Genomic DNA, 24,314 nt, shown 5'->3' with positions numbered 1-24,314 from the left:
ACGACGCAGGCGCCAAATAACCCGCTCTGCCCCCGAACTTTCTCCACTCCAATGAGAAGTGAGCTCTGGCGATGGCACTTCCTTGTTCTTTTGGCTTCAGTCATGCAAACAGCGCGTGCGCAGCTCCGGATTGGGCTCTATGCCCAAGAGAGCGGGTCGTGCTTTGACGCAGCATTCTCCACTCTGGGTGGACGCGAGCTAGATTCCCTGCGCAGGCGCAGTGTCAAGGGAAACCACCTCCCCCGCCCAATCGCGCATCTGCGCAGTAGGTGTTATTGTGGTTGTCGGGCCGCGGCCCCGGATGTGGCGGCTGCCGGGGAGAGATGGCAGAGGTAGAGGGGGTGGCCGCGGCCCCAGGCCCATCTTCGAGGCCGACATTCAGGGGCCGCGGCGCTACGTCAGGCTCCTTGGAGCGGTACCAGCAGGTTGAGGCGGCGCAGCGGGCCCTGGTGGAGGTGCTGGGGCCTTACGAGCCTCTGCTGAGCCGGGTGCAGGCAGCACTTGTGTGGGAGCGGCCAGCCAGGAGCGCCCTGTGGTGCCTGGGGCTGAACGCGGCTTTCTGGTGAGAAACTGGACCCTCGGAAAGTCTCCGAGGCGCGAATTCGTCAGGTTTCTCTAGGGCTCCACCTCTCGTCTTCCCCGTTTTCTTCGCTGCACTGGCTCCTTGCTGTACCTGCCTAATTTTGTCTCACTTCCTTCCACTCCATCCTGCCTGCAACCTTTCGCACCGCAGTTCTCCGCAGGGCCTTCCGGTTGTCTTCCTTGTTTTACCGACCCCCGCACCCTGCCCCGCACATCTGGCAGCAGCTTCTGGTAATACCTTGAGCCGCCCGCGGTGAGCTCGGGCGCCTCATTCTAGCCATGGAAAGCTGTATCCCTTTTAAGGCCATCACCTCCTTTCTCTTGTCTACTCAAGTGTGGTTTGAAGACTGTTTCCAGAGGTTTTAGTAGTTATTTTTGGGGTAGATCGTGAGGCGTGACATCTTGAAAAGGTATCCATAGATGTGATAAGAAAACAAGCTCGAGCATATGAATTAGAATGAGCATGTTTAGATATACTTTCGTCCACCCAAGGAAGTTTGTGAAGTCTGCAACTTGAAAGTTACAAGCTTTTAAAGAACAGTTATGAAATAGCGATTGTGAGCTTTCACCCTTTGAAAGCCATCTAGGATTGCAACTCCTCCCTGTTGCAAGGAATTAGAGGCATTTTTAGCCATGGTTTAGAGGCAAGGAAATTGAGGATGTCTAATAGTGTATATGAGTGTTCCCGAGCTGGAAAAGTGGGACTGTAAATGTACTTTAAGAATCTGTATGTGTCGTGCTCTGTGAAAATGGAACTGCTGCTTCTCTCAGTCGTCATCACCTGAAGTGGACTTAGGTCTTCATAGGATCTGTCAAGCAGATCTAGGGAAGTATTACCGATCGAATTCTCAGGGAATGGGGGGCTGTTATACAGCTGAATGAAATAAAACTATTCTGGATAAGCCTGAAACAGAACAAGGTATGTTTCCAAAAATTTTTGGTTTTGCTCAAAATAGCTTTCCTCTTAAAATTCTTGGTTTTAAAACAAAAACATTTATTATCCTTTCTCTGAAAGAAGATTTTCAGTAAGCTGTAGCAAAAGATTTTTGATTTCATTAATAGGAAGATACAATGTTTAGCTATTAAGTTAATCCTCTCACAGTTTGAAGGAGACTCAGATTAAAGTTGTCACAGTTTCTGCCATTTGTTGCTTCCAGAGTCTTTAGTAAACTTGATGATAAACTTTTTTCTTTCTTTTTTTATAACAGTCTCTTCCTTTTTGGGGGCTAGTGCTCCTTCCTTGATCCCCAGGTACCTACTTCTCTCCTATTCTCTGTCAGAAACCTGTAACTTCATTTAGAAGTGTTTACCAAAATGACCCTTTCTTTCTTTCCTTCTGCATCACCATCCCAACCCAAAACCCCAGACCATCCAGTAGAAACTTAATTTCCTGCATTGGACTTGTACTCATAGAAAAAAAGTCCTCAATAAACCTGTTTTGTATCAAAGTATGACTGGCTGATATATAAAAACTTTATCAGGATTTAAATGAATCCTGACAAACCAAGAGTTTATTATTATTTTTATTTATTTATTTATTTTTTAATCCTCACCCAAGGACACTCTTCCATTCTTTGTACAGATAGAGTGGGAGGGAGAGAGAGGAAGAGAGAGAGAGAGAAACATCGACGTGAAAGGGACACACCGAGTGGCTGCCACCCGCACGACCAACCAGGGCCAGGGACAAACCGCAACCGAAGTACGTGCCCCTAGCGGGAACCGAACCCGGGTCTCTCCGGACCGCAGGCCGACGCTCTAACCGCTGAACCAAACCGGCCAGGGCCAAACCAAGAGTTTATTAATGCACATGGGTCAGTAGCATGTAAGTTGTTACTATTTTTTATCCTCACCCAAGGACATTTTCCCATTCTTTGTTCAGAGAGAGTGGGAGGGAGAGAGAGGAAGAAAGAAAGAGAAACATTGATGTGAAAGGGACATATCGAGTGGTTGCCACCCCCACGACCCAACCAGGGCTGGGAACAAACTGCAACCACGGTATGTGGCCTTAACGGGAACTGAACCCAGGTCTCTCTGGACCACAGACCGATGCTCTAACCACTGAGCCAAACCGGCCAGGGCATAAGTTGTTATTTTTGAAGAGGGACTTTCTACATGCCCCTTGTCTGAGAGAGCTTTTTGAAGTTGAATGCAGGCAAAGGTCTACATATGAGGAGCTGCTGTGACTGGGACACATTTTTAAATGTTACAGTGTTGCCCTGGCTGGTTTGGTTCAGCTGTTAGAGTGGCAGCCTGCAGACCGGAGAGTCCTGGGTTCTGTTCCTGCTGAGGGCACTTCGGTTGCAGTTTGTCCCTGCCCGGTTGGGGTCCTGTGGGTGGCGGCCAGTCGATGTGTCTCTCTCACATTGATGTTTCTCTCTCTCTGTTCCTCCCTCTGTTCCTCCCTCTCTCCCTCCTGCTCTATCTGAAAAGAAATGCAAAAAAAAAAAAAAAAAAAAAATTGTCCTCTGGTGAGGATTAAAAAAAAAAGTTACAGTGTTACCCTTAATTTGTTCACCCCCAACAGTGTTACTTAATTTTATTAACATGCTGTTTGTTCCTTTGTTTGTTTGTTTATTAATCCTCACCAGAGGATATTTTTCCATTTATCTTCAGATAGAGTGGGGGAGAGAGAAGGACATCCATGTGAGAGAGACACATTGACTGGCTGCCTCCCGCATGACCCCGACAAGGGCTAAGGACAAACCACAACTGAAGTACGTGCCCTTGACTGAAATCGAACCTGCAACTCTTTGGTCCATGGACCAACGCTCTACCACTGAGCCAAACCATCCAGGGCATTAATATTGCTGTGTTTAGACTCTCAGATCCCTTCTTTCCTACTCCTGGTCTCTTCAAGTATTGTTGTGATTGGTCCTTATCTCTGGCATTTCCTGGTAGCTTGCCTGCTGTGCATCCAGAACAGTTCCTCTTGTTACATTCCCATCACACTCAAAGTAGGTGGGAGAGAGATACAGCAAAGTGAGGGTGTGATTTGACACTGAAAGCAAATGGGTATGCCATTTATGGAAAGGACTCATACCTGTGAAGGGTACTGAATGACTAATGGTGTTAAAGCCCCAGAAGGTAGTTTGGCATTGGAATTCACAGGATTGTTTTAGTAAATGTGCTTCCTGGAAGGTAGTTTGAAGTTTAAAATGAAAGTTAGACTTCACATTCCAGTAACATCATATTGAATATGGGTGTTAACATTTCACTTTGGAATGTCGAAGAGTGTTTAATTCTTGGACATTTTAAGTGTTTAGGAAACGATGGAGAATCGTGGCTTAGGTCAGAGAGAAATCAAGTCTGAAATATTTTTCAGTATTTGTTTTGAACAATGATATATCACTAACTAAGGTGTTTTATACATTTTGAGATATTAGAAGATTACGTAGGAGTATAAAAATCAGAATTCAGGAAGGTAACCTACCTTTCAGAGTTCTATATTCTCAGTGAAGATTTGTCTGTATCTTTCATATCTATTTTTTAATTAAAAAAACAATATAAAAGATAGAGATAGATGTAGATGCCTTGCCACTACTGTATTTCAAGGCTTTTGCTCTTTTATTTTATTTTTTCAGGTTCCAGAGAAATTATGGTGATTACATCAGAGAATCTTTCAGCTCATCTTGCTTCTGGTCACTGATATGTTATTATCACTAGGATAATAACAGTCATGTCAGGCCTTCTTTTCCATTTGCTTGTATTTTTTTCTTTCAGTTTTTTTCCACCTAATTGCTTATATTTTCATTATCCTCAACATCACCTATAAATGGGTGGTTTGGGAGAAGAATATGAGTCAGAAAGAGTATAACCTGCCCTGGCTGGTATTTCTCAGTTGGCTGGAGTGTTGTTTGATACACCAAAAGATTGCAGGTTCGATTCCCAGTCAAGGACATATACCTAGGTTGTGGGTTCCATCCCCAGTTGGAGTGTATATGGTTGGAGGTGACTGATAGATGTTTCTCTCTCAAATCGATGTTTCTCTCCCTTCCTCCTCCTTCCCTTCTCCCTAGAAAGATCTATAAACGTATCCTCAGGTGAAGATTAAAAAAAAAGTGTATCCTGACAGGATCAGAAAAGAACATGTTTGAGTAACTTTTTAGTTTGACTCAGAGCTAGGAGATACGGGAGGACAAAGGAGCCCTGGAAATGTCTGAACACATGGTTCAAGGAGGGCTAGATGATCACTGAACTCCTTTCCAGATCCTAGATGGTCTTTAAATTATAGATAATTGGTTTAGAGCAATCTACAAGCTGATTTCCTGTTGGGATCTTCTTTTATAATCACTAGTCAGTCTGAGTTAATCATTCACCATTATTCTAGGGCAGTAGTTCTCAACCTGTGGGTTGTGACCTCTTTGGGGGTCAAACGACCCATCCACAGAGGCGATTCATAATAGTAGCAAAATTACAGTTATGAAGTAGCAATGAAAATAATTTTATGGTTGGAGGTCGCCACAATATGAGGATCTGTGTTAAAGGGTCACGGCATTAGGAAGGTTGAGAACCATTGTTCTAGGGGGATATTATGGAATCTGTTGTTTGCACAATTGAAAAAAAAAGCAAGGTGTTTCCCTCCCCCCACCAAAAAAAAAATCTCAAATTAAAAAAAGACCCAAAATTGATTAAAGGTATATAGCATTCTGATTTAAATGTTTAGAATTTGAGAAAAAACAATAGTGAGCCTCGATGATGAGTTGCCATGCTAATACTGAGCCACCAGGTAGGGCAATATTGCCCTGGTTTGGGTGCCAGTGAGTTTAACCAAACTTCTCATATGGAGACCTGAGGGGCATGTGAAAGAGTTGGCTTAGCCCTGGCCAGTTGGGATCAGTGGTTAGAGCATCGGCCTGTGGACCAGAGAGTCCCGGGTCCGGTTCCGCTAAGGGCATGTACCTCGGTTGCAGTTTGTCCCCGGCCCGGGTTGGGGTCGTGTGGGTGGCAACCACTTGATGTGTCTCTCTCACATCGATGTTTCTCTCTCTCTTCCTTCCTCTCTCCCTCCCACTCTATCTGAAGATAAATGCAAAAATGTCCTCGGTGAAGATTAAAAAAAAAAGTTGGCTTTTATGAATATCCACCCATTTTCATGATTGAGAGGTTTCTCTTTGAGGATCACAACCTCAATTTGCTTAGTGAAGGACCCTCAAAGGAAATTGGGCCGTTTATTCATTGCAAATCATTTATTATGTCACCCTTCTGCTTAGTAGGTCCAAGTAAAAAAGATAAGCAAGCTTGGGCCGTTCAAATGAAATAATAAAAGTAAATAGTTGGGAAAGATAGGGGTAATGGGTTAAACAATAAACAGCTATCAAGAGATGGCCAAAAAAAAAAAAAAAGTGAGGAACAGGAAATGGAAGGGAGGGCCCATTTAAGTTGAGACATTTGTTCTGTGAAAAAAATTTACACTTCAAATTTCAGATGAAATCTATTGAGTAGTGTTTTTGATGATAGTCTTTGGAGGGTTCTTGTTACTTTTGGTAGCCAAGATTCCTAAGGATGCCTTCGGTGTTTTGTGGGTTTTTTTTTGTTTGTTTGTTTGTTTTGCCTATCTTTTGCCATCATTTTTTATTTGACCTGATTATAAGGTTGGATGCTTTCTGTCCATTGACATAGGTAGGTCAGAGCAGCTAGTTGGTTTCATTTCTGTTGTTGCGCAAGCAATAACTATCACTACATGACATAGGTTGGGTTAATTTTTTTTCATTCTAATTTACAGTGTCTGACTCATTAACTAGACAGCCACAAGTGCTGTACAATAATGGGCTTTCTGTCCCTACAGGATGGGATGGTACTGAAGTGCCACTGAGACAGACTTACTCTGTAATAGTGAAGGAATCCAGCAATAATGTCTTCTTTGATTGAAAATAGACATGTGATCTTTATTTTGTTTGGTTATAGCATAAATTTTATGATTACAGCAAACTCTAATTTGCCTGTATTAAAATGAGGATCCATGGTATAGTTAACCTAAAAATAACTATTCAGTTTTGAAATTTCTCATGATTTTTCTGAATACCAGATAGTTTTTCCAAGGAATAGGTTATTTGGACTGATAATTAATTGGGTTTTAGCCCCTGTTAAAGGGGATGGACATTTTACAAAAGGACAAATAACAATGATAAATCAATGGGTATATAAAATTTTATTCTTGTTACTAATAAAAATTCTGATGTAAATGACAATGATTTACTAATTTCTGCTTATTAGTTTGTTTGTTTGTTTTTAATCCTCACCCGAGGACATTTTTCCATTTTTGTTCAGATAGAGTGGGAGGGAGAGAGAGGAAGAGAGGGAGAGAGAAACATCAACGTGAAAGGGACACATTGAGTGGCTGCCTCCTGCTCAACTCCAACTGCATCCGAGGTACGTGCCCTTAGAGGGAACCGAACCCGGTCTCTGGACCGCAGGCTGACGCTCTAACCACTGAGCCAAACCAGCCAGGGCTGCTTATTAGAGAGAGGAAGGGAGAGAGAGAGAAAGGACATCGATTTGTTGTAACACTTATTTATGTTTTTATTGGTTGATTCTTGTGTGTACCCTGACAGGAGATCAAACCCGAAACCTTGGTGTATTGGGGTCAGTGCTCTAACCAACTGAGTTATCGGCCAAGGCCTGCTTATTAGGTTTTTTTAAAGGATAGTATTGGTACAGAGAGACCCTGGTTCAGTTCCCTCTAAGGACATGTATCTCGGTTGCAGTTTGTCCCCAGCCCTGGTTGGGTTGTGTGGGAGGCAGCCACTCCATGTGTCCCTTTCACATCAATGTTTCTCTCTCTCTCCTCCTCCTTCTCTCCCTCCTGCTCTGTCTGACAATAAATGGAAGAATGTCCTCAGGTGACGATTAAAAAAAAAGTTGAAAGCCTTTCTGGAAAGTAATTTGGCAACATGTATTAAGATACTTAAAAAGTTAGTACATATTCAGGTGGTAGGGAAAATGGAGAGTGATTGCTAATGGGTATGGGTTGATGAAAATGTCCTCAGATAACTGTGATGGTTGCACAGCTCTGAGTATACTGAAAACCATTGAATTAGACATTTTAAAAGTAAAATTTTATTATATACAAACTGTATCTCAGTAACACTGTTAAAAAAAGTTAATGCCACCCTGGCTGGTTTGGCTCAGCGGTTAGAGCGTTGGCCTGCGGTCCAGAGAGACCTGGGTTTGGTTCCCACTAAGGGTGTGTACCTCGGTTGTAGTTTGTCCTGGCCCTGGTTGGTCGTGTGGGTGGCAGCCACTCGATGTGTTTCTTTCATGTCTATGTTTCTCTCTCTCTCTCTCTTCCTCTCTCTCCCTCCCACTCTACCTGAACAAAAAAATGGAAAAATGTCCTCGGATGAGGATTAAAAAAAAAAAAGTTAATGCCTTTTGACCTAATAATTCCACTTAAAGTAAGGACAAAAATTATGCTTAGTGATATATAATTCAGCTTTACTTTATTACATCAAAAATTGGAAACATCTTGCCCTGGCCAGTGTGGCTCAGTTGGTTGGAGTGGTGTTCTGTACACCAAAAGGTGATGGGTTTGATTACCAGTCAGGACACATACCCAGGTTTTGGGTTTTATTCTCAGTCAGGGCATGTATGGGAGGCAACCAATTGATGTTTCTCTTTCACATTAATGTTTCTCTCCTCTCAAATCAGTTACAGAAAAAAACATAAAGAAAAATTGACTGATCCCACAATGGATAGAGTGAGACATTGCAGGATTAAACTAATCCAGAGGAATCTTCCCTTATTTTTCTCCCATCCCTTACCTATACCAGTTTCAAAAGTACTTTAACTTCAATTATGTCTTGTCCTTACACATAGTTACAGTGGTTTTCACAGGTAGGCTTTCAGGTTACCTTCATAAAATGGCATTATGTGACCCTCAGTATGTCCAAAACACACCTATCCAGAGAGTGATGTTCCCTTTTTGTTTAGGAATTCAGTGTGAGGGTTGGTAGGGAAGGAGCACACATGCTTACCTCTATTCTTTTATATTTGATAGACCCCTGAGGGAACATTGATATTGTCTAGTTACCTTCGAGGGAATCTACTCTAGTGGTTTGAGGTGATCTTTCTTTCTTTTTTTTTTATCCTCACCCGATGACATTTTTCTATTTTTGTTCAGTTAGAGTGGGAGGGAGGGAGGGGGGTGGGGGGAGAGAGAGAGAGAGAAACATCGACATGAAAGGGACACATTGAGTGGCTGCCTCCTGCACAACCCCAGCCAGGGCCAGGGACAAACTGCAACCGAGGTACGTGCCCTTAGTGGGAACTGAACCCGGGTCTCTCTGGACCGCGGGCTGATGCTTTAACTGCGCTGAGCCAAACTGGCCAGGGCGTGATCTTTCTTTTTTATTTAAAATTTTTTTAATCCTTACCCAAGGATATTTTTCCATTTATCTTCAGATAGAGTGGGAGGTGGAGAGAGAGAGAGAGAGAGAGAGAAACATCAGTGTGAGAGAGATATCGATTGCTTGCCTCCTGCATGACCCCAACCAGGGGCGGGGACTAAACCGAAACCCAAGTAAGTCCCCTTGACTAGAATCAAACCCGTGACTGCAGGTTGACCCTCTAACCACTGAGCAAAACCGTCCAGGGCTTGAAGTGATCTTTCTATTAATTAAGTTTTTATCTGTTGGAGGAAATTGTTTCCCCAAGAAATGTTATTTTATATCACCAAAACTCTTCTTCTGAGGTTCCTGAATTGGCTTGTTCAAGAAAAGGATGCATTTGGACTTATGGACCAGAATTAAGCTTGTTCAAGAAGATGTTAGCATTCGTGAACCAGAAAATACACTCTTTGGAAAACTCTTTACAAATTCACCTGAAAATAAAAAATTTAATGCCCATTGTTATAAAAGGCCCTTCGTGATCTGACTCCTATCTCTCTCCTCATACTCATTCCCTCTCTCTGTTCTTTATGTTTCAGTTCTGTCAAACTGCTTGTCTTAAATATGTCATGCCAGCTGGCTGTTCTCCCTATCTGAATGTCCATCTCCTTCCTCCCTACATCCTTTGTGTTTTCTTACCACTTGTCTTTCAAATTACAGCTTAGATACCCTCTTCTTTGTTATTACCATGTCATGTTATACTGCAAACACACACAGTCACGTAAATACACTTGAGAGTGTATTACTCTTTTCCATAACTTGGACTGGGCTAACTAGACATTGATATGTAATAGAGTAGGCACTCAAATGTTTGTGGAATTAAGTTGAAGCATGGGTGGGGGGCTGTAACAGTCTACTACAATAGTCCAGGTCTTGGAGAAATAGTATTTTTACTGCCATCATCCTTGGAAAACTGATCTTTCTTAGGAGAGCTTAATATCCTTCCCTACTCCAGTTTATATTTGTATTAATAATTATGATCTGGGAAGTGGAGATTGCAGACAGTCTGGATGGACTCTCCAGAGAGCCCTTTCAAGTTCTCTGGAGAAAACAGTAGTCACACCCCTCCTGCTACTGGGACATGGAAGCAGCAGCACTGGAAGCTCTGGAGCCCTTATTCTTGGCCTTGTTTGTTTGCTTGTTTGTTGGGATGATGAACTGGCTTTGGAGAGAAGAATAATGGTCTGGGGCACCTCTAGAGGCTTATTTCTGTTAAACTGCTCTCATTCTTTACTTTCATATATAATTACAGTATCCTTTCAGTGGTGGGCTGGAACAATTGAAATAGGGTTGTCACTGGTGACTGATTTCTAAGTTATTGTTTCATTCTATCCCTTATTTCTTTGCGTAGTTTTTAAAATTATATAACACGAATTCATGTATATTAAAAACAAATTACAAAAAATGCCTAGAGCCTGGCTGGTGTTGCTAAGTGGTTAGAGCATCAGCCATGCACTGAATAGTCATGGGTTTGGTTCCCAGTCAAGGGCACATACCTGGGTTGCAGCTTTGATCCCTAGGCCCAGTCAGGGCATTTGAAGGAGGCAACTAATCAATGTGTCTCTCTTATATTGGTGTTTCTTTCTGTTCTTCTCTCTCCCCCTCCCTCCCTTCCACTCTGTAGAAATCAATGGAAAAAATATCCTTGGGTGAGGATTAACCAAAAAAAAAGTCTAGAGACTTTGTCAAAAATCCTTGTTTGTATGTGTATTCATATATACACATAGACAAAGCTTTTTAATAAATATGATAAGAATTGTACTCTTGGTATTGTTCCGTGATTATGTCAAGTCATTAGGTCATGTTGAGTTGAGAAGCTGTCATTTATAACCAACACTTGGTAATCCTTACCCTTATTAGATCAGTTGATGTGGTAATAGCTATTAAGACTTCATTAGTTCTATTCAATTTTACAAGGTATTAGGTGACTTGTATTTTCTTCTTGTCTTTTTAGCAGAATGATATTTAGCAGAAAAATATCAAGTATGATATTTTTCTAGATGATTAAGTATGTTGTTTCTATTACCTACAAACAATCCTGCAAATTTTATTAAGTCATATACACATGAGGAAACTGAGGCTTAAAGAAGTTAAGCTAATTTATTTGCGGTCACACTACTAAGAGTGGCTGTTCAGGGAATCAAACTTCAAGTCAATTCAACTTTAAAAGCCATGTCTGTCCTGGCTGGGGTGGCTCACTTGCTTGGGTGTCATCCCATGCACCAAAAGGTTGCCAGTTCGATTCCCAGTCAGGGCACATGCCTGGGTTGTGGGCTTGATCCCCATTTCACATCCATATTTCTCTCTCTCTCCCTCTCCATTCCTGTCTCTCTAAAAATCAATACAAAATTGTAAATAGATAAATAAAAGCCATGCCTAACTGCTCTGCTGAACCCCACTGATCTGGTAATGCATTTGGCTTCCTTGTCAATCTTAGAACAGTGTTTCTCAAACCACCTTTCTGTGGTGAGGACTAGTGGTGTTTCCCCCAATCTGTTGCAAATCAATACTTTTGTAAAACACAAAATAAATGACTTACTAGACAAATTAAGTTTAAAAAGGCATAAACAGCCCTGGCTGGTTTGGCTCAGCAGTTGGAGCATTGGCCCATGGACCGAAGAGTCTCAGGTTGGATTCCTGGTGAAGGGCATGTACCTCAGTTTCAGGTTCAATCCCAGCCCCAGTCGGGGTTGTGTGGGAGGAAACCAATTGCTGTGTCTCTCTCACATCGATGTTTCTCTCCCCCACTGCCCCACTCTATCTGAAAAAAATCAATGGAAAAATGAGTGAGGAAAAAAAAGTAAGGCATAACAATATAAGCCAAAATGTATTCTTAGATTCAAAATTGCTTGGTCAAATTGCTATACAAATTTCTAAATGCTTACTTTCAATTTCTATACTTATTTTCCCTACAGACTGGTGAAATCAGCCCTGGACTATAGACACTCTTCAAGGCACTGTCTTAGAAGCTTTAGGGTAGTGTAATAGAAAGACTCATAAAAACTAGTTTTTGTTTATATATTTTATTGTGAAAAATTTTAAATGTATACAGAGGTAGAGAGAATAGTGCAAATAAAGAATCTCATGTACTGTCACCCAGCTTCAGCAATTATCAACTTGTCAATCTTATTTTATCTTCTTTCACACCCTTTCCCTTGCCAAACTGTATTATTTTGTCACAAATTCCAGACATCATATCATTTCATTCATAAATATTTTAGTAAATAGCCCTGGCTGGTTTGGCTCAGCATTAGAGCATTGGCCTGTGGATCAGTGAGTCATGGGTTCTATTCGGCCAAGGGCATGTACCTTGGTTGTGGTTCGTCCCTAGCTCTGGTTGGGGTCGTGCGGGAGGCAGCCAGTTGATGTGTCCCTCTCATGTCGATGTTTCTCTTTTTCTCTCCCTTTCTCTCCCTCCCACTCTATCTGAAGAGAAATAGAAAAATATCCTCGGGTGAGGATTAAAAAATAAAGTAAATAAATATTTTAGTAAATCGCTCCAAAACATTAGGGTCTCTAAAAATATAACTTCCGTAATATCACACCAAAAAAATTAACAATAATTTCTTAATATATTCGAATGTTTAGTCAGTGTTCATGTTTCTCGGATTGTTTGTAAATACCTATTTATGATTGATTCCTTCAAATAAGAAGTAGCTTTTCCTTCATTCTGTTAATGTGATATATAACATTTATTGATTTTTGTTTGTTGAACCACCCTTGCATTCCTGGAATAAATCCTAGGAATTCATTATGGTGTATAATCCTTCTAAAACACTGCAGAATTCAGTCTTTTAGTGTTTTATTGAGTATTTTGCATCTGTATTCATAAAGGATATTGGTCTCTAGTTTTCTTGTAATGTCTTTGTCTGGCTTTGAAATTAGAGTCATGCTGACCTCATAAAATGAATCAAGGAGTATTCCCTCTTCTTCAATTTTTGGAGTTTAAGACGGATTGGTGTTAATTCTGAAGAACTGGCTTTTAGATGTATCTTCAATGCTTTCTGTGTGACCTGGACAAGTCATTTTACTTTTTTGAACCTCAGTTCCCAGAGTATATCTAATTGAATTTAATGATCTTTAATGCATCTCTATCAGTTTGTTGTCCTACACTCAAGTCTATTTGGTAGAAAGATGTTTGTTTTCATCATAACAACTTATTATCAAGAATGAATTTCTCTCTGAAATTAATGGAATCACAGACTTAAAAGTTGAAAGGGGCTTCAAGAGAGGGTATTTGGTTTAGTCCTCTGCCTTTGAGAAACATTTTATTATCTCTGCCCCATAGGTAAATTAGTTGAAGTTCAGAAAGTTTCAGTGATTTTTCTCAAGGTATGTAACTAGGACTTAAGTCTATTTACTGCAGACCCTGTAGTGCACAAGTGGTCTTTTCTGAAATTAGCTTAATTAAATAATGATCTCTCTTCTGTTTTTCCTTTTTTCTAGGTTCTTTGCACTGACATCCCTTCGTCTTGTATTTTTACTTGCATTCAGCTTGATGATCATAGTGTGTATAGATCAATGGAAGAACAAAATCTGGCCTGAAATAAAAGGTGAGTTTGGTAGCATTTAGAGCACTGAGCTTCACCTGGCTGGTGTGGTTCAGTGGTTGAGCTTCGACCCATGCACCAAGAGGTCACCAGTTCTTTTCCCGGTCAGGGCACATGTCCAGGTTGTGTGCCCCATCCCCACTGTGGGGCATGCAGGAGGCGGCCAGTTAGTGTTCTCTCTCATCGATGTTTCTATCTTTCTCCCTCTGTCTCTAAAATCAATAAAGAAAAAATTAGAACACTGAACTTCTTTTTTATAATTTTTACCTTTAGTTTTTGGGGTTTATGAGGGAGTATGTGGAACTGGGAATGTCTTTTGATGTTTGAATTATTTGTTTTAGGAGATGCTTAAAGGGCTAGTGCTCCATCTGCATGTAGTTCCTTAGAACTGAGTTCTGCTCTCCCCGTTGTTAAGCTTAGGAAATCGGTATTTGCCATCTGAGATATTCTTACCCTCGTAATTGACCTGAGGAATAAGTCATTCTCAAGTGTTAAAAAATAATACACTTCATTGGATACTATGTCTTTTTAAAAATTTTTATTAATTTTTTTTTGTTACAGATGTTTCTCCTTTTTCCTCCATTGACACCCTCCTCCCAACCCTCCCACCCCATCCCCAGGATACTATGTCTTTACTAAGGCAGTATCAATTTGTCTCTCAGGAATTTCTTTAAATTGTCTATTTTCAAAGTGCTAAGCTAGGCATTATGACTTATTCAAAGTATTCTAAGATATGGTTTCTTTCTCAAAGATTATACATACATATACATAAAAAAAGTGAAATTACAGTACCAGAGATGTCATGGTGCAATTTGTGATCAGCATGTTTGTCATATAGTTTTGCCCTAGCTCAAGCCTTGGGTGAAGCGAAAGATTTGGACAGGTAGAGAGAAAAGTGTGTTTCCAGAGGGGCCAGTAGCTTGATTAGTCTGAGGAACCAGAAGCTGCAAAGCATCTCCTGAGAGCAGGGAATTGATCAGTGTCACAGGAGTGACAAGGTCATTAAAAGGAGTGCTAGGGAATAAAATTGAAAGTACATTGGGATTAGATTTTATAAGGCTTTAAAGTTAGGCTTAGAAGTTTATACTTTATCCTATAGATGGTCATTGCAGATTTTTAAAGTTAGAGCTATATGCTGAGATAATATTAAAGATTAGCATTTTATAGGACCCCATGGAAGGAGAAACGGGGGAAGGAGGGAGACCTGATAGGAGACTATGGCAGTATGTGTGAGAAGCAGTCAGAGAGGTGTCGGTGGAAACAAATGGTGGATAGCTTGTAGAGCTCTGAGGAGGAAGATACATCAAGACATAAATAGGAGTTTAGAAGAGCAAGGGATAAAAGCTGACTGGAATTTCAAAGCCAGGAGAATAGGAGAACAACATTACAACTGTTGTTCAACATTACAACATTACAACTGATACAGGCAGTGTCAGGCGGGGCAGTTGGTTTGGGCGGGAAGTGAGAGTGAGGAAAATTGACATGGTTTTGGATATGTTAATTTTGAAGGGTTGGCAGGATATTCAAACTGGAGTGTACAGCTTTTAAATACATTCCTATCCTATTTTGCAGAGACTTCGAGGAATCATGTCAAAAGAATTTACATCATTCATTGTAGTAAATGGGTCTTTTGTTGTTGTTATTCCTCACCTGATAATGTTTTTCTGATAGAGTGGAATGGAGGGGGGCAGGGGAGAGAAACATCTATGTGAGAGAGACACATCAATTGGTTGCCTGTTGCATGACCCTGACAGGGGCCGATGATCGAACCTGCAACCCAGGTACATGTCCTTGATCAGGAATCGAACCCATGACCTTTTGGTCTGTGGGCTGATGCTCTAACCTTTGAGCCAAACCAGCCAGGACAATGGGTCTCTTTTTTAAAAGAGTAGTCAGATTTCTAGGGTTGGAGTAATTATAATATGCCTTGGTAACCTGGTGCACATTGATGCATTTGAGCAAACCAGATACAATTGAGGGGTGAGATGGACTATTTTTTGTGTATACGTTGGCTCTCAGCTTCAGTAATTAGAAGGGGCCCTACTCCATTTGTATCCTCCCCAACCTCCACTGCCACTCTGCTGGAGAAATGAGCAAGCGTCAGGCATCGTTTCCTTGTCTGCAGCTCCCTACCTCTGGCAGTATAACATAGTTTCTCCTTTTTATTTTTTCCCCACAAACCTATTAAAACTTGAGCAGTCAGACCAATAGCCTAACATTTTCATGTTTAGTTTTCCCTACCAACTAATGCTGGTGTTTGTTTTAATATTGTAGTGTCAAGACCCGACGCATTAGACAATGAGAGGTATGGATACTAATTAAATCCTTTTTTATTGCTGATTGATTCTCTTGTTGTAATATTTTGGTTACATGTTGTTAACCCCATGTTCTGGACAAATTGTAAGCTGAGAACCTAGTCTGTTCCAAGTAATCATTTTAACAAATCCTTAAGGTCAGGCAGCAATATGTGGAGATGGCTAGTGTCCTCTGATATTTATAAGAGAAGTTTCTGAAAAAGAAGTATTACAGTACCCCATAACTTGATATGCTAGGAATTAGCTGCATTATCCAGCCTTAGTGAGGAAACCTAGAGGCAGCTTACTTCATTTGTCTCCTGGCTTTTATACCAGGTCATTTAGTGTTTTCTGTTACCACTGGCTATTTCAAGTTCCCTGGTCAGAAAACACAGTTTCTGGCATTGGCAAGCCAAAGATTCCTCTTGTGTCTTACAGCTCCTGCTTTCATTTTTCAGTTCATTCATCTGATACGTGTGATGCAAGTAATTTTCTGTGCTATGGTTTAATTTTGGTTTTGCTATATTTTCTCTTTGAGAGGCATAGCCACCATTGCCTCCCCTCAGCAATAGTGGTGTCAGACTGTGCTTTACTTTTATCCCTGGATTGCAGTCACCGTGAATTGCAGTGGTTGAGTACAGGGATGATGTATCTAAGCACAGAGGGCCTTGGAGCTGGTGGCAGGTTTACACATGAGGATTGGCTGCCTGCTCATAGGGTGGAGTTATCAAAACAAGTTTGCCTTTGTAGTCTCTAAATTCAAGTTTCAACCTGGTGAGCCAAGAAGTCATGCTTCACCTCCAGAGCACCTAGGACAGCCACTGCCCAGCCCGTTTAACCCGGAAGCATTGGCTGACTACACAGCAAGATGGGGGGAACCTTTAGCACCCTCCTTTCACAGCTCCCCCTTCTCTCTCCTTAGCTGGGGCTTTGTGCACCCTCGATTACTCAGCGTGCCCGAGCTCTGTCACCATGTAGCTGAAGTCTGGGTTAGTGGGACCATTTTCATAAGGAATCTTTTGCTTTTCAAAAAGCAAAACCCAGGCAAGGTAAGACTCTGCCTTTTTTTCACTTTCATTTCTGGCTTCTCAATTTAGTTCATGCTAAACTGAAGAAGCCCTTTACTATATATCCTCATTCAAGAAAGAAAAGACCATGACTTTTATAGAGACAAAGGGAAGTTATAGGAAAGGGCCTCTGACGAGCCTCTAAGACTAAAGCAAGAGTTTGATGACTCTTCCTTTGGGCAGTTGCCACTTAGATTAAACCATCTTTCTCTTCCAAGATGAGAAAGAAAGCTTGCTTGTGTGCATTCTGTGTCATATTAAACATGTGGTAGGTTGTTGGGTTTTTGTTGTTGTTGTTGTTGTTGTTTTTAATTCGACTTAAAAAGCCCACCACCAACACTTGCTTTCAGAGAGAATGTTTGGCTAAGTCCTATTCAAACCAGTTTCCCAACATGAAAGGTGAAGCCCTGTGGAGCCCTGTGGGGCTAGCCACAAAAGGGAGTTTGAATAGAAGTGGACATCCTCTTTTCCTCCCAAAGAGAATCACCATTGGATGTAAAGTGGCTAGGTTCATCAGTCATTCTGATGTGTCCATGCTTTAGTCATAGGTCATAACGAATTATTTCAGTCACAAAGCTGCCTTACCTCCTATTCTCACCCTGGTCCCCTGCCATGTAGCAGAAACTTAATACTGTTTCCTGACTTCTCCAGTTTTGCTTGCTGAGCTGTGGGATACTGACCTTTTTGGCTGTCTTGGGCCGCTACATCCCTGGGCTCTTGCTGACCTATTTAATGCGTAAGTATGACACATACCTCCCCCTGTGGGCTTACTTTACCCATAGCTTATCTAGCCACAGCTAACTCTGGGTCTAGAAGAGGACTTTTATATTTTGGTTCTCTAGGAAATTATCTTTTTATTTTTTTCATAACCTGTTTAGTGTCCTGAAAATATCTTCTTACCTGAATAGCAGGCTCCCCATGTATAAAGTCCTTATCTTACCAAGTCAGCTTTAGACATTGACGAGGATCCACAAACATATTATATTACCAACTATAAAGGACTTTCTGTCCCTATTTAAGGAGAGAATCTTTAGAGTGAATGGATTGTGTAATAGTAGAGCATAACAATTAGGGGATCCTCCACTAGGTTCTATTTACCCTAGATCACTTTTTTGCCCCTGTAGCAGTTTTATAAATTTAGTTACTTCCTTTTAGTTTGTACTCTGCTTGGTTGAACTCTGCTTGGTTGAGGCTGGAAGAACTGAGGACTGATGGCTGTGACCATTATATATCAGAAGCCCTTATGAATTGTGTAGTTTCTGAGACATTGTTACCCTTTGGCCTTGTTTATGGCTCAGTGACATCCATATGCAAGTGACCACACTGTTCCGTTCTGCCCTCAGTGCATCAGCTCTGTAGATGGCTGCAGAAGTGTTGCCCTCCAGCAAAACCCCCTCATGCTGCAAAGATGACCAGCAGAATTAAGCATAATTGTTCTACGCTAAGTGTCTAAGCCCCCCAGAACACAATAGCAGAGGGACAGGTAGGACTTTGGTGCAGCCCCTTCTCCATTTTGCTACTATTTCCCACTCCTCTCAGTTGTCACTGTTATGATGTGGCCCCTTGCTGTGTACCACCGACTGTGGGATCGAGCCTATGTACGGCTGAAGCCAGCTCTGCAGCGGCTGGATTTCAGTGTCCGTGGCTACATGATGTCCAAGCAGAGAGAGAGACAACGTAAGTGTAAGGGGGAGGCTTCCTTCCACTTGGGCAATTTGGGGAAGAGAAGGAAAGCCCATAGGTCTGACATAATGGGTAGGTCCTCAAAAGCGGGAAAAGGAAGATGTGGTTGGTGTGTAGGGGGTGGTAGGAAAAAGTGATATTCTATTCTAAGGAAATCTATGCAGGCTTATCATTTTTTTCCTATTTGGAATTCAAGACACCCCTCCCCCATTTCTTTAAATGTTTTTATTTATTTTAGAGAGAGGAAAGGAGAGGGCAAGAGAGAGAAATATCAACTGCCTCCTGCACACTCCTTAAAAGGGATTGAGCCTGCAGCCTGAGCATGTGCCCTGACCGGGAATCGAACCGGTGACCTCTTGGCACATGGGATGATGCTCAGTCCACTGAGCCTCACTGGCTGGGCAAGACACTCCCCTTTTAAACATATCTGAGAAAAGCTCTCCATGTTGAATAAAAGACAGTTAACATATCCCTGATGTTTGCTGCCTCTTTTTTATTTAATCCTCACCCGAGGACATTTTTCCATATTTTGTTCAGATAGAGTGGGAGGGAGAGAGAGAGAGAGAAACATCGACGTGAAAGGGATACGTTGAGTGGTAGCCACCCACACAACACAACCAGGGCCGGGGACAAACTACAACTGAGGTACGTGCCCCTAGCTGGAACCGAACCGGGGCCTCTCTGGATCGCAGGCCAACACTCTAACTGCTGAGCCAAACAGGCCAGGGCTGTTTGCTGCTTTTTATGAAGCATTTTCCTTGTGCCCAAGCACTGTGCTGGCTGCTCTCCATACATCATTTTATTTAACCTTTACAACAATCTTGAGAAGAGGGAGGTATTATCTTCCTTTTCCAGTTGAGGAAATTGAAGTTCACAGTTAGTAAATGGCAGAGCAGGTCTTTTAAACCCCCAAGCTGGGCCTCTTTTTCACTACTGAGAGTTGCCTTCCAAAGATATTTAGAACTGCTGTCTCAGAAGCCAGAAATGTGCCAGCCTGAGATCCTCCAACACAGTAACAACAGTTGTGTGAGCTTTTCCTCTTCAGTGGTCTGACCAGGTTAGGTGTTTCATTAAGCCCTGGCCTTCAAAAAGCCCTGCATGTGGTTACCAAGGCCATGCTCCCCCTGGGGCACCCAGTTGAATAGTATCAGTCCTCAAAGGCCTGACTTAACTAAGGTGGAGCATCTCCCTTTTCTCTCTGTGATAGTGTCTACTTTCCACTTTGACATCGTCTGTACCTTGCTGATCCTGAGAGCTGTTGACAATCCTGGTAGTGATCATCTGTCTAGAACAGAAAGGGTGGGGTAAGGGAGGGTGGCTAGTGGAGGAAGAGCTGTTGGAAGAGAGGTCTCTCTCTTAACAACTTACCTTTTCACTTAGGATCTACAACTCAACCTCAGGTATTATGTAGGCTTAGGGCCGTATTCAGAGGAGTTGGGTTCTCTTCTGTTCCCATTTTATGCCTTTGAAGCCCAAAGAGCGTAGGGGTTTCCCCTCAAGGGAATGTGCCAAGGCCTTCTGCTCTTTCCACATAGTGCGCCGTAGAGCTCTACACCCAGAACGTGCCACGGACAACCACAGTGACAGTGAAGAGGAGCTTGCTGCCTTCTGTCCTCAGGTATCTTGGGTGTGGGAGCTGCACCACTGGCCAGTTTTCTTTAAGATTTGTTATTGATTTTTAGAGAGAGAAGAAGGGAGAGGGAGAGAGAGAAACATTGATGTAAGAGAGCTAAACATTACTTGGCTGCCTCCTGCACGCCTCCTACCAGGGATTGAGCCCGCAACCCGGGCATGTGCCCTGACCGGGAATCAAACTGGCAACCTTCCGAAGCACGGGATGATGCCCAACCAAATGATCCAGACTGGTCAGGGCTGGCCAGTTTTCTTTAGCTCCCGTTAACATCTGGCATCTAAATTTAGACAATAAGCTCATGGGCTTAAGCACTCTCCCTCTTGCCCCCATGAGAGTCTAGACCTGAGCATAACTGGCACTCCTATGAAGAGAGAAGCTAGTGTTACATTGGAACTTTGTAGATCTCAGTTTGAGTCTGGTGACCAGCACACCCTCTTTCATGTCTCCCTTTAACCCCTACCGTCATGACAGAACTTCTGGTACTGATGTGATCATCTTTTTTTTTTTTATCTTCACCCGAGGACATTTTTCCATATTTTGTACAGATAGAGTGGGAGGGGGAGAGAGGAAGAGAGAGAGAGAGAGAGAGAAAAACATCGATGTGAAAGGGACACATCGAGTGGCTGCCACCCGCTCGACCAACCAGGGCCAGGGACAGACTGCAACCGAGGTACATGCCCTTAGAGGGAACCGAACCTGGGTCTCTCCGGACTGCAGGCTGATGCTCTAACTGCTGAGCCAAACCAGCCAGGGCCATCTTTTTTTTATATATATATATATTTTGGTACGTGCCCCTAGCGGGAACTGAACCCGGACTCTCTGGTCCGCAGGCCGACGCTCCAACTGCTGAGCCAAACTGGCCAGGGCTGATTTGATCATCTTTTAAAGATCCCTGCTCACCTTTGGTTGGGCAGTGTGTGTATCTCCAGGTCACCTATGAAAAGTATTCTCTGGATCAGTTTGTGTAAGAGTAAGTGGCTGGTTGACTCCTATGACTGCTTTCCTTCCTGTGCTCAAGATTGATGAATAAGGGTGTTTTCCTCGGGGGAGCAGCCTAAAAATGGTCAAGATTTTGACAGAAGTCCCCATCCACACCTGGTTACACTTCTGGCCTTAGGGTAGCATTTAGGGCCAGCTAGTAAAGCTGTTACTAGGGAACTGCATCTGTTCTTAATGACATCATCTCTTGTCTGTCTTTTCTTTTCTAAGCTGGATGATTCTACTGTTGCCAGGGAATTGGCCATCACAGACTCTGAGCACTCGGATGCTGAGGTCTCCTGTACAGACAATGGCACATTCAATCTTTCACGGGGCCAAACACCTCTAACAGAAGGCTCTGAAGGTGAGGGGAACCTTGGACCTGAGTTGATAATGGCTCTGACTGTTGCCTTTCAGCTTCCCCAAACAGAAGGGATACTGCCGTCTCTTCTCCTGTTTTTTGAGTAGTGGATCAGGTGGCAGAGCAGCCGTAGGGGATGGCTACAGCCAGGATGGTACAGCTGCTGTCCTTGGAATCCTCATTTTCTTAGTCGCCTCAGGTTGTAGGTTCATGGGGGGCATAGTGGAAGAAGAGAGGGGAAGTTTTCTGACCAGTAGAGGTCACAACAGTCCATAAGTGGAGGGTAAAAGCTGACCAGTGCCATGGGTTTTGCTTAACCCTTAGATATTCAAGGTGAAAAAATGTGGTTACATGGGGCTGACTTTGTGGGGCTGGGCCAGGCAGTTGCCATGTCTCAGACAGCCTTCTATGCTCTCAGACCTAGATGGTCACAGTGATGCAGAGGAATCCTTTGCGAGAGACCTTCCAGACTTCCCTTCCATTAATGTGGATCCTGCTGGCCTGGATGATGAGGACGATACCAGCATTGGAATGCCCAGCTTGATGTACCGTTCCCCACCAGGGGCTGAGGAGCCCCAGGTTCCCCCCGCCAGCCGGGATGAGGCTGCACTGCCGGAGCTCCTGCTTGGTGCCCTGCCTGCAGGATCCAACCTCACCAGCAACCTTGCCAGCCTGGTCTCCCAAGGCATGATCCAGCTGGCCCTGTCAGGGGCCTCCCAGCCAGGCCCTTCTGGCCCACCTCCCCGGAGAGCAACCAGAGGCTTCCTCCGGGCTCCCAGCTCAGACCTGGACACTGATGCTGAGGGAGATGACTTTGAACTTCTGGACCAGTCAGAGCTTAATCAGCTGGACCCTGCCAGTTCCAGGAGCCACTGAGACAGAGACTCCTTTCGGGGGTCACTGTGGTTTAGGTTTTTTTTTCCTCATCCCACTAAAGGTGAATGGGCAAGGGAAGAACCCAGGTCCCATCCCCTGAATTATATTTGTATGCCTGGTGACCTGGCTGATGCTCAGAGACCTGTTGAGAGAGGATACTCACTTCCCTGCTACCAGCTGGACACCCATTTCTGAGCTCAGTCACTGAAGTGAGAATGTGCTTCCTTAGGGAGGCTTCTCTCAATCAGGATGGTACTTTTGGGGAACAAAATAGTGAGGGGTATTGGTTCCCCTTTGAGGGGGTGCTGCTCTTTGGTTCTAGGTATGGGTGCTCAGGGGCCCTCATTGACAGAAGAGCCCTTCCTTTCCTTCCTCCTCCTTCATCACCTCCCTAGAGGTCCAAGTCAGGCAGAAGCTGGAAGAGTTACATTGTCATTCTCTCTTGCTAAGCCATGATTTGCTTTGTCTTTTTCTAAGCAAGCTCGTCCTTTGCAGGCCTGTTCCCTCTGTCCCAGTCCATCCTCATTTCTTGAGGCCTAACCCCCAGTGCTCCAAAACAGTGCTTGTGAAATTTAAATGTGAACATGGGTGGGGGGGCCTCTTCTACATTACATTGGGCCATGGGGTCAGCTGGCTAGAAGGGTGAGTGCCTCTATGTCTCTTGGTCTCACTGAATCTTCTGGAGCTGCATGGTTGTCTTTGGTGCTGCTAACCCTGGCTCCATTTGACCATCAGCCTGATCAACTAGCAAAGCAATACCATACCATTCCCATTTCCATATTCCTGTTCCTTCCCCTGCTCCTCCTTTGGAGAAGCAATATTCTGTGGGGGATGCCAGAGTAGCACTAATGGCTCAGTGGCATTCATCCCAGGAGCCACCAGCTCTTCTAGCACCAGCTATTCTTACTCTGTGTTCATCTCCTTTAATACTTTTTATATTGAATTGCTCCCCAACTTGGTAGGGCCTCTTTTAAGGATGAGCCCCATTAGCAAGAATGTGTCTGTAATGTGCAGAGACCCCTCTAAGATATCTGTTAGACTGCCCCTAGTAAAATCATGTGAGACAAAAACTAAAATTGGTAATTAGTTCTAAACCTGTGTCTGTTTGCACCCTCTCTCTGCTTCCCCAATCAGAGCTCAAGCTAAACTCTCCTATTGTCTTTCTCTCTACATTAACCATTTGCTGATCCTCAGGGACCACTCCCCCAACCACCTGGGTGAGGGATGCTGGACAGAGCCCATTTTCATGCACGACAGGTGGGAGTGTGCTGACATGTTTGCTCTTGGTTGATGGAAGGTAGAGGCCAGGAATTGAAAATAGTTAACAGAAGGGAGAAGAGCTAGGTGCCTGTTTCATAGTCACCTTTGTGTGAAGGTTAGGGGTAATGGCATCTCCTCACTTTAGGGTTCTCAAATAGATTTGGGGCACCTTATCTTTTCAGAGCCCAGATGTATTACAGGTGATTTCTGATGTGGAAAAAAATGGGAGGTGTGAGAAAGGAGTGGGGTTTTGTGTGTTTGCATGAGTGTGTGTAGCTCCAGGCCTTGGGAGTTAGCAAGAGGGAGGGAAGGAAGGAGAGCAGAGTCTTGGGAAGGTGTTTCTTGTACCTGGGGGATCCTGCTCTGAATCTCCATAGTCCTCCACTGTGAATTGGGGTGGGGATAGGGGTGGGAGGGATGCTGGGGAATAAATCTTGTATGAGAACAATCTTTAAGAGACTAATGTTGAATAGTGTCATACCCTTGATAGGTTTTCTCATTAATCTGATATGTGATTAATTTTAACCGGCACTCTTGGCCGGCATCTAGCCTGCAGTTCCATCCTTTTTAATTATTATTTTTTAATTCTCACATGAGGATATGCTTGTACTGATTTTAGAAAGGGGAAGAGAGAGAAACATTGACG

The 24,314-nt window shown here is 43.2% G+C and overlaps 1 protein-coding gene and 1 non-coding gene across 3 annotated transcripts; both read left to right on the top strand.

The window, feature by feature from the left end:
- Positions 1-283: 283 nt before the first annotated feature.
- On the top strand, positions 284-24,065 carry RETREG3 (reticulophagy regulator family member 3). 2 transcript variants are annotated; one of them, XM_036267727.1, is made up of 9 exons: positions 284-562; positions 13,413-13,519; positions 15,791-15,821; positions 16,733-16,859; positions 17,529-17,613; positions 18,417-18,554; positions 20,096-20,178; positions 21,403-21,535; positions 21,951-24,065. In XM_036267727.1, the coding sequence occupies exons 1-9, from the start codon at positions 324-326 to the stop codon at positions 22,406-22,408; spliced, it is 1,401 nt and encodes a 466-aa protein (XP_036123620.1). In that variant the 5' UTR covers positions 284-323; the 3' UTR covers positions 22,409-24,065. The 2 variants fall into 2 exon arrangements, with proteins under 2 accessions (XP_036123620.1, XP_036123621.1); XM_036267728.1 differs by lacking the exon at positions 18,417-18,554.
- LOC118635141 lies at positions 5,270-5,379 on the top strand. Its single transcript, XR_004960479.1, has one exon. It is a non-coding gene; the product is annotated as a small nucleolar RNA U6-53/MBII-28 (small nucleolar RNA).
- Positions 24,066-24,314: the final 249 nt, after the last annotated feature.

This window comes from Molossus molossus, unplaced genomic scaffold (assembly GCF_014108415.1).
Source record: "Molossus molossus isolate mMolMol1 unplaced genomic scaffold, mMolMol1.p scaffold_m16_p_19, whole genome shotgun sequence".
Lineage (NCBI taxonomy): Eukaryota > Metazoa > Chordata > Mammalia > Chiroptera > Molossidae > Molossus > Molossus molossus.
This window is presented reverse-complemented; position numbering and strand designations above follow the sequence as displayed.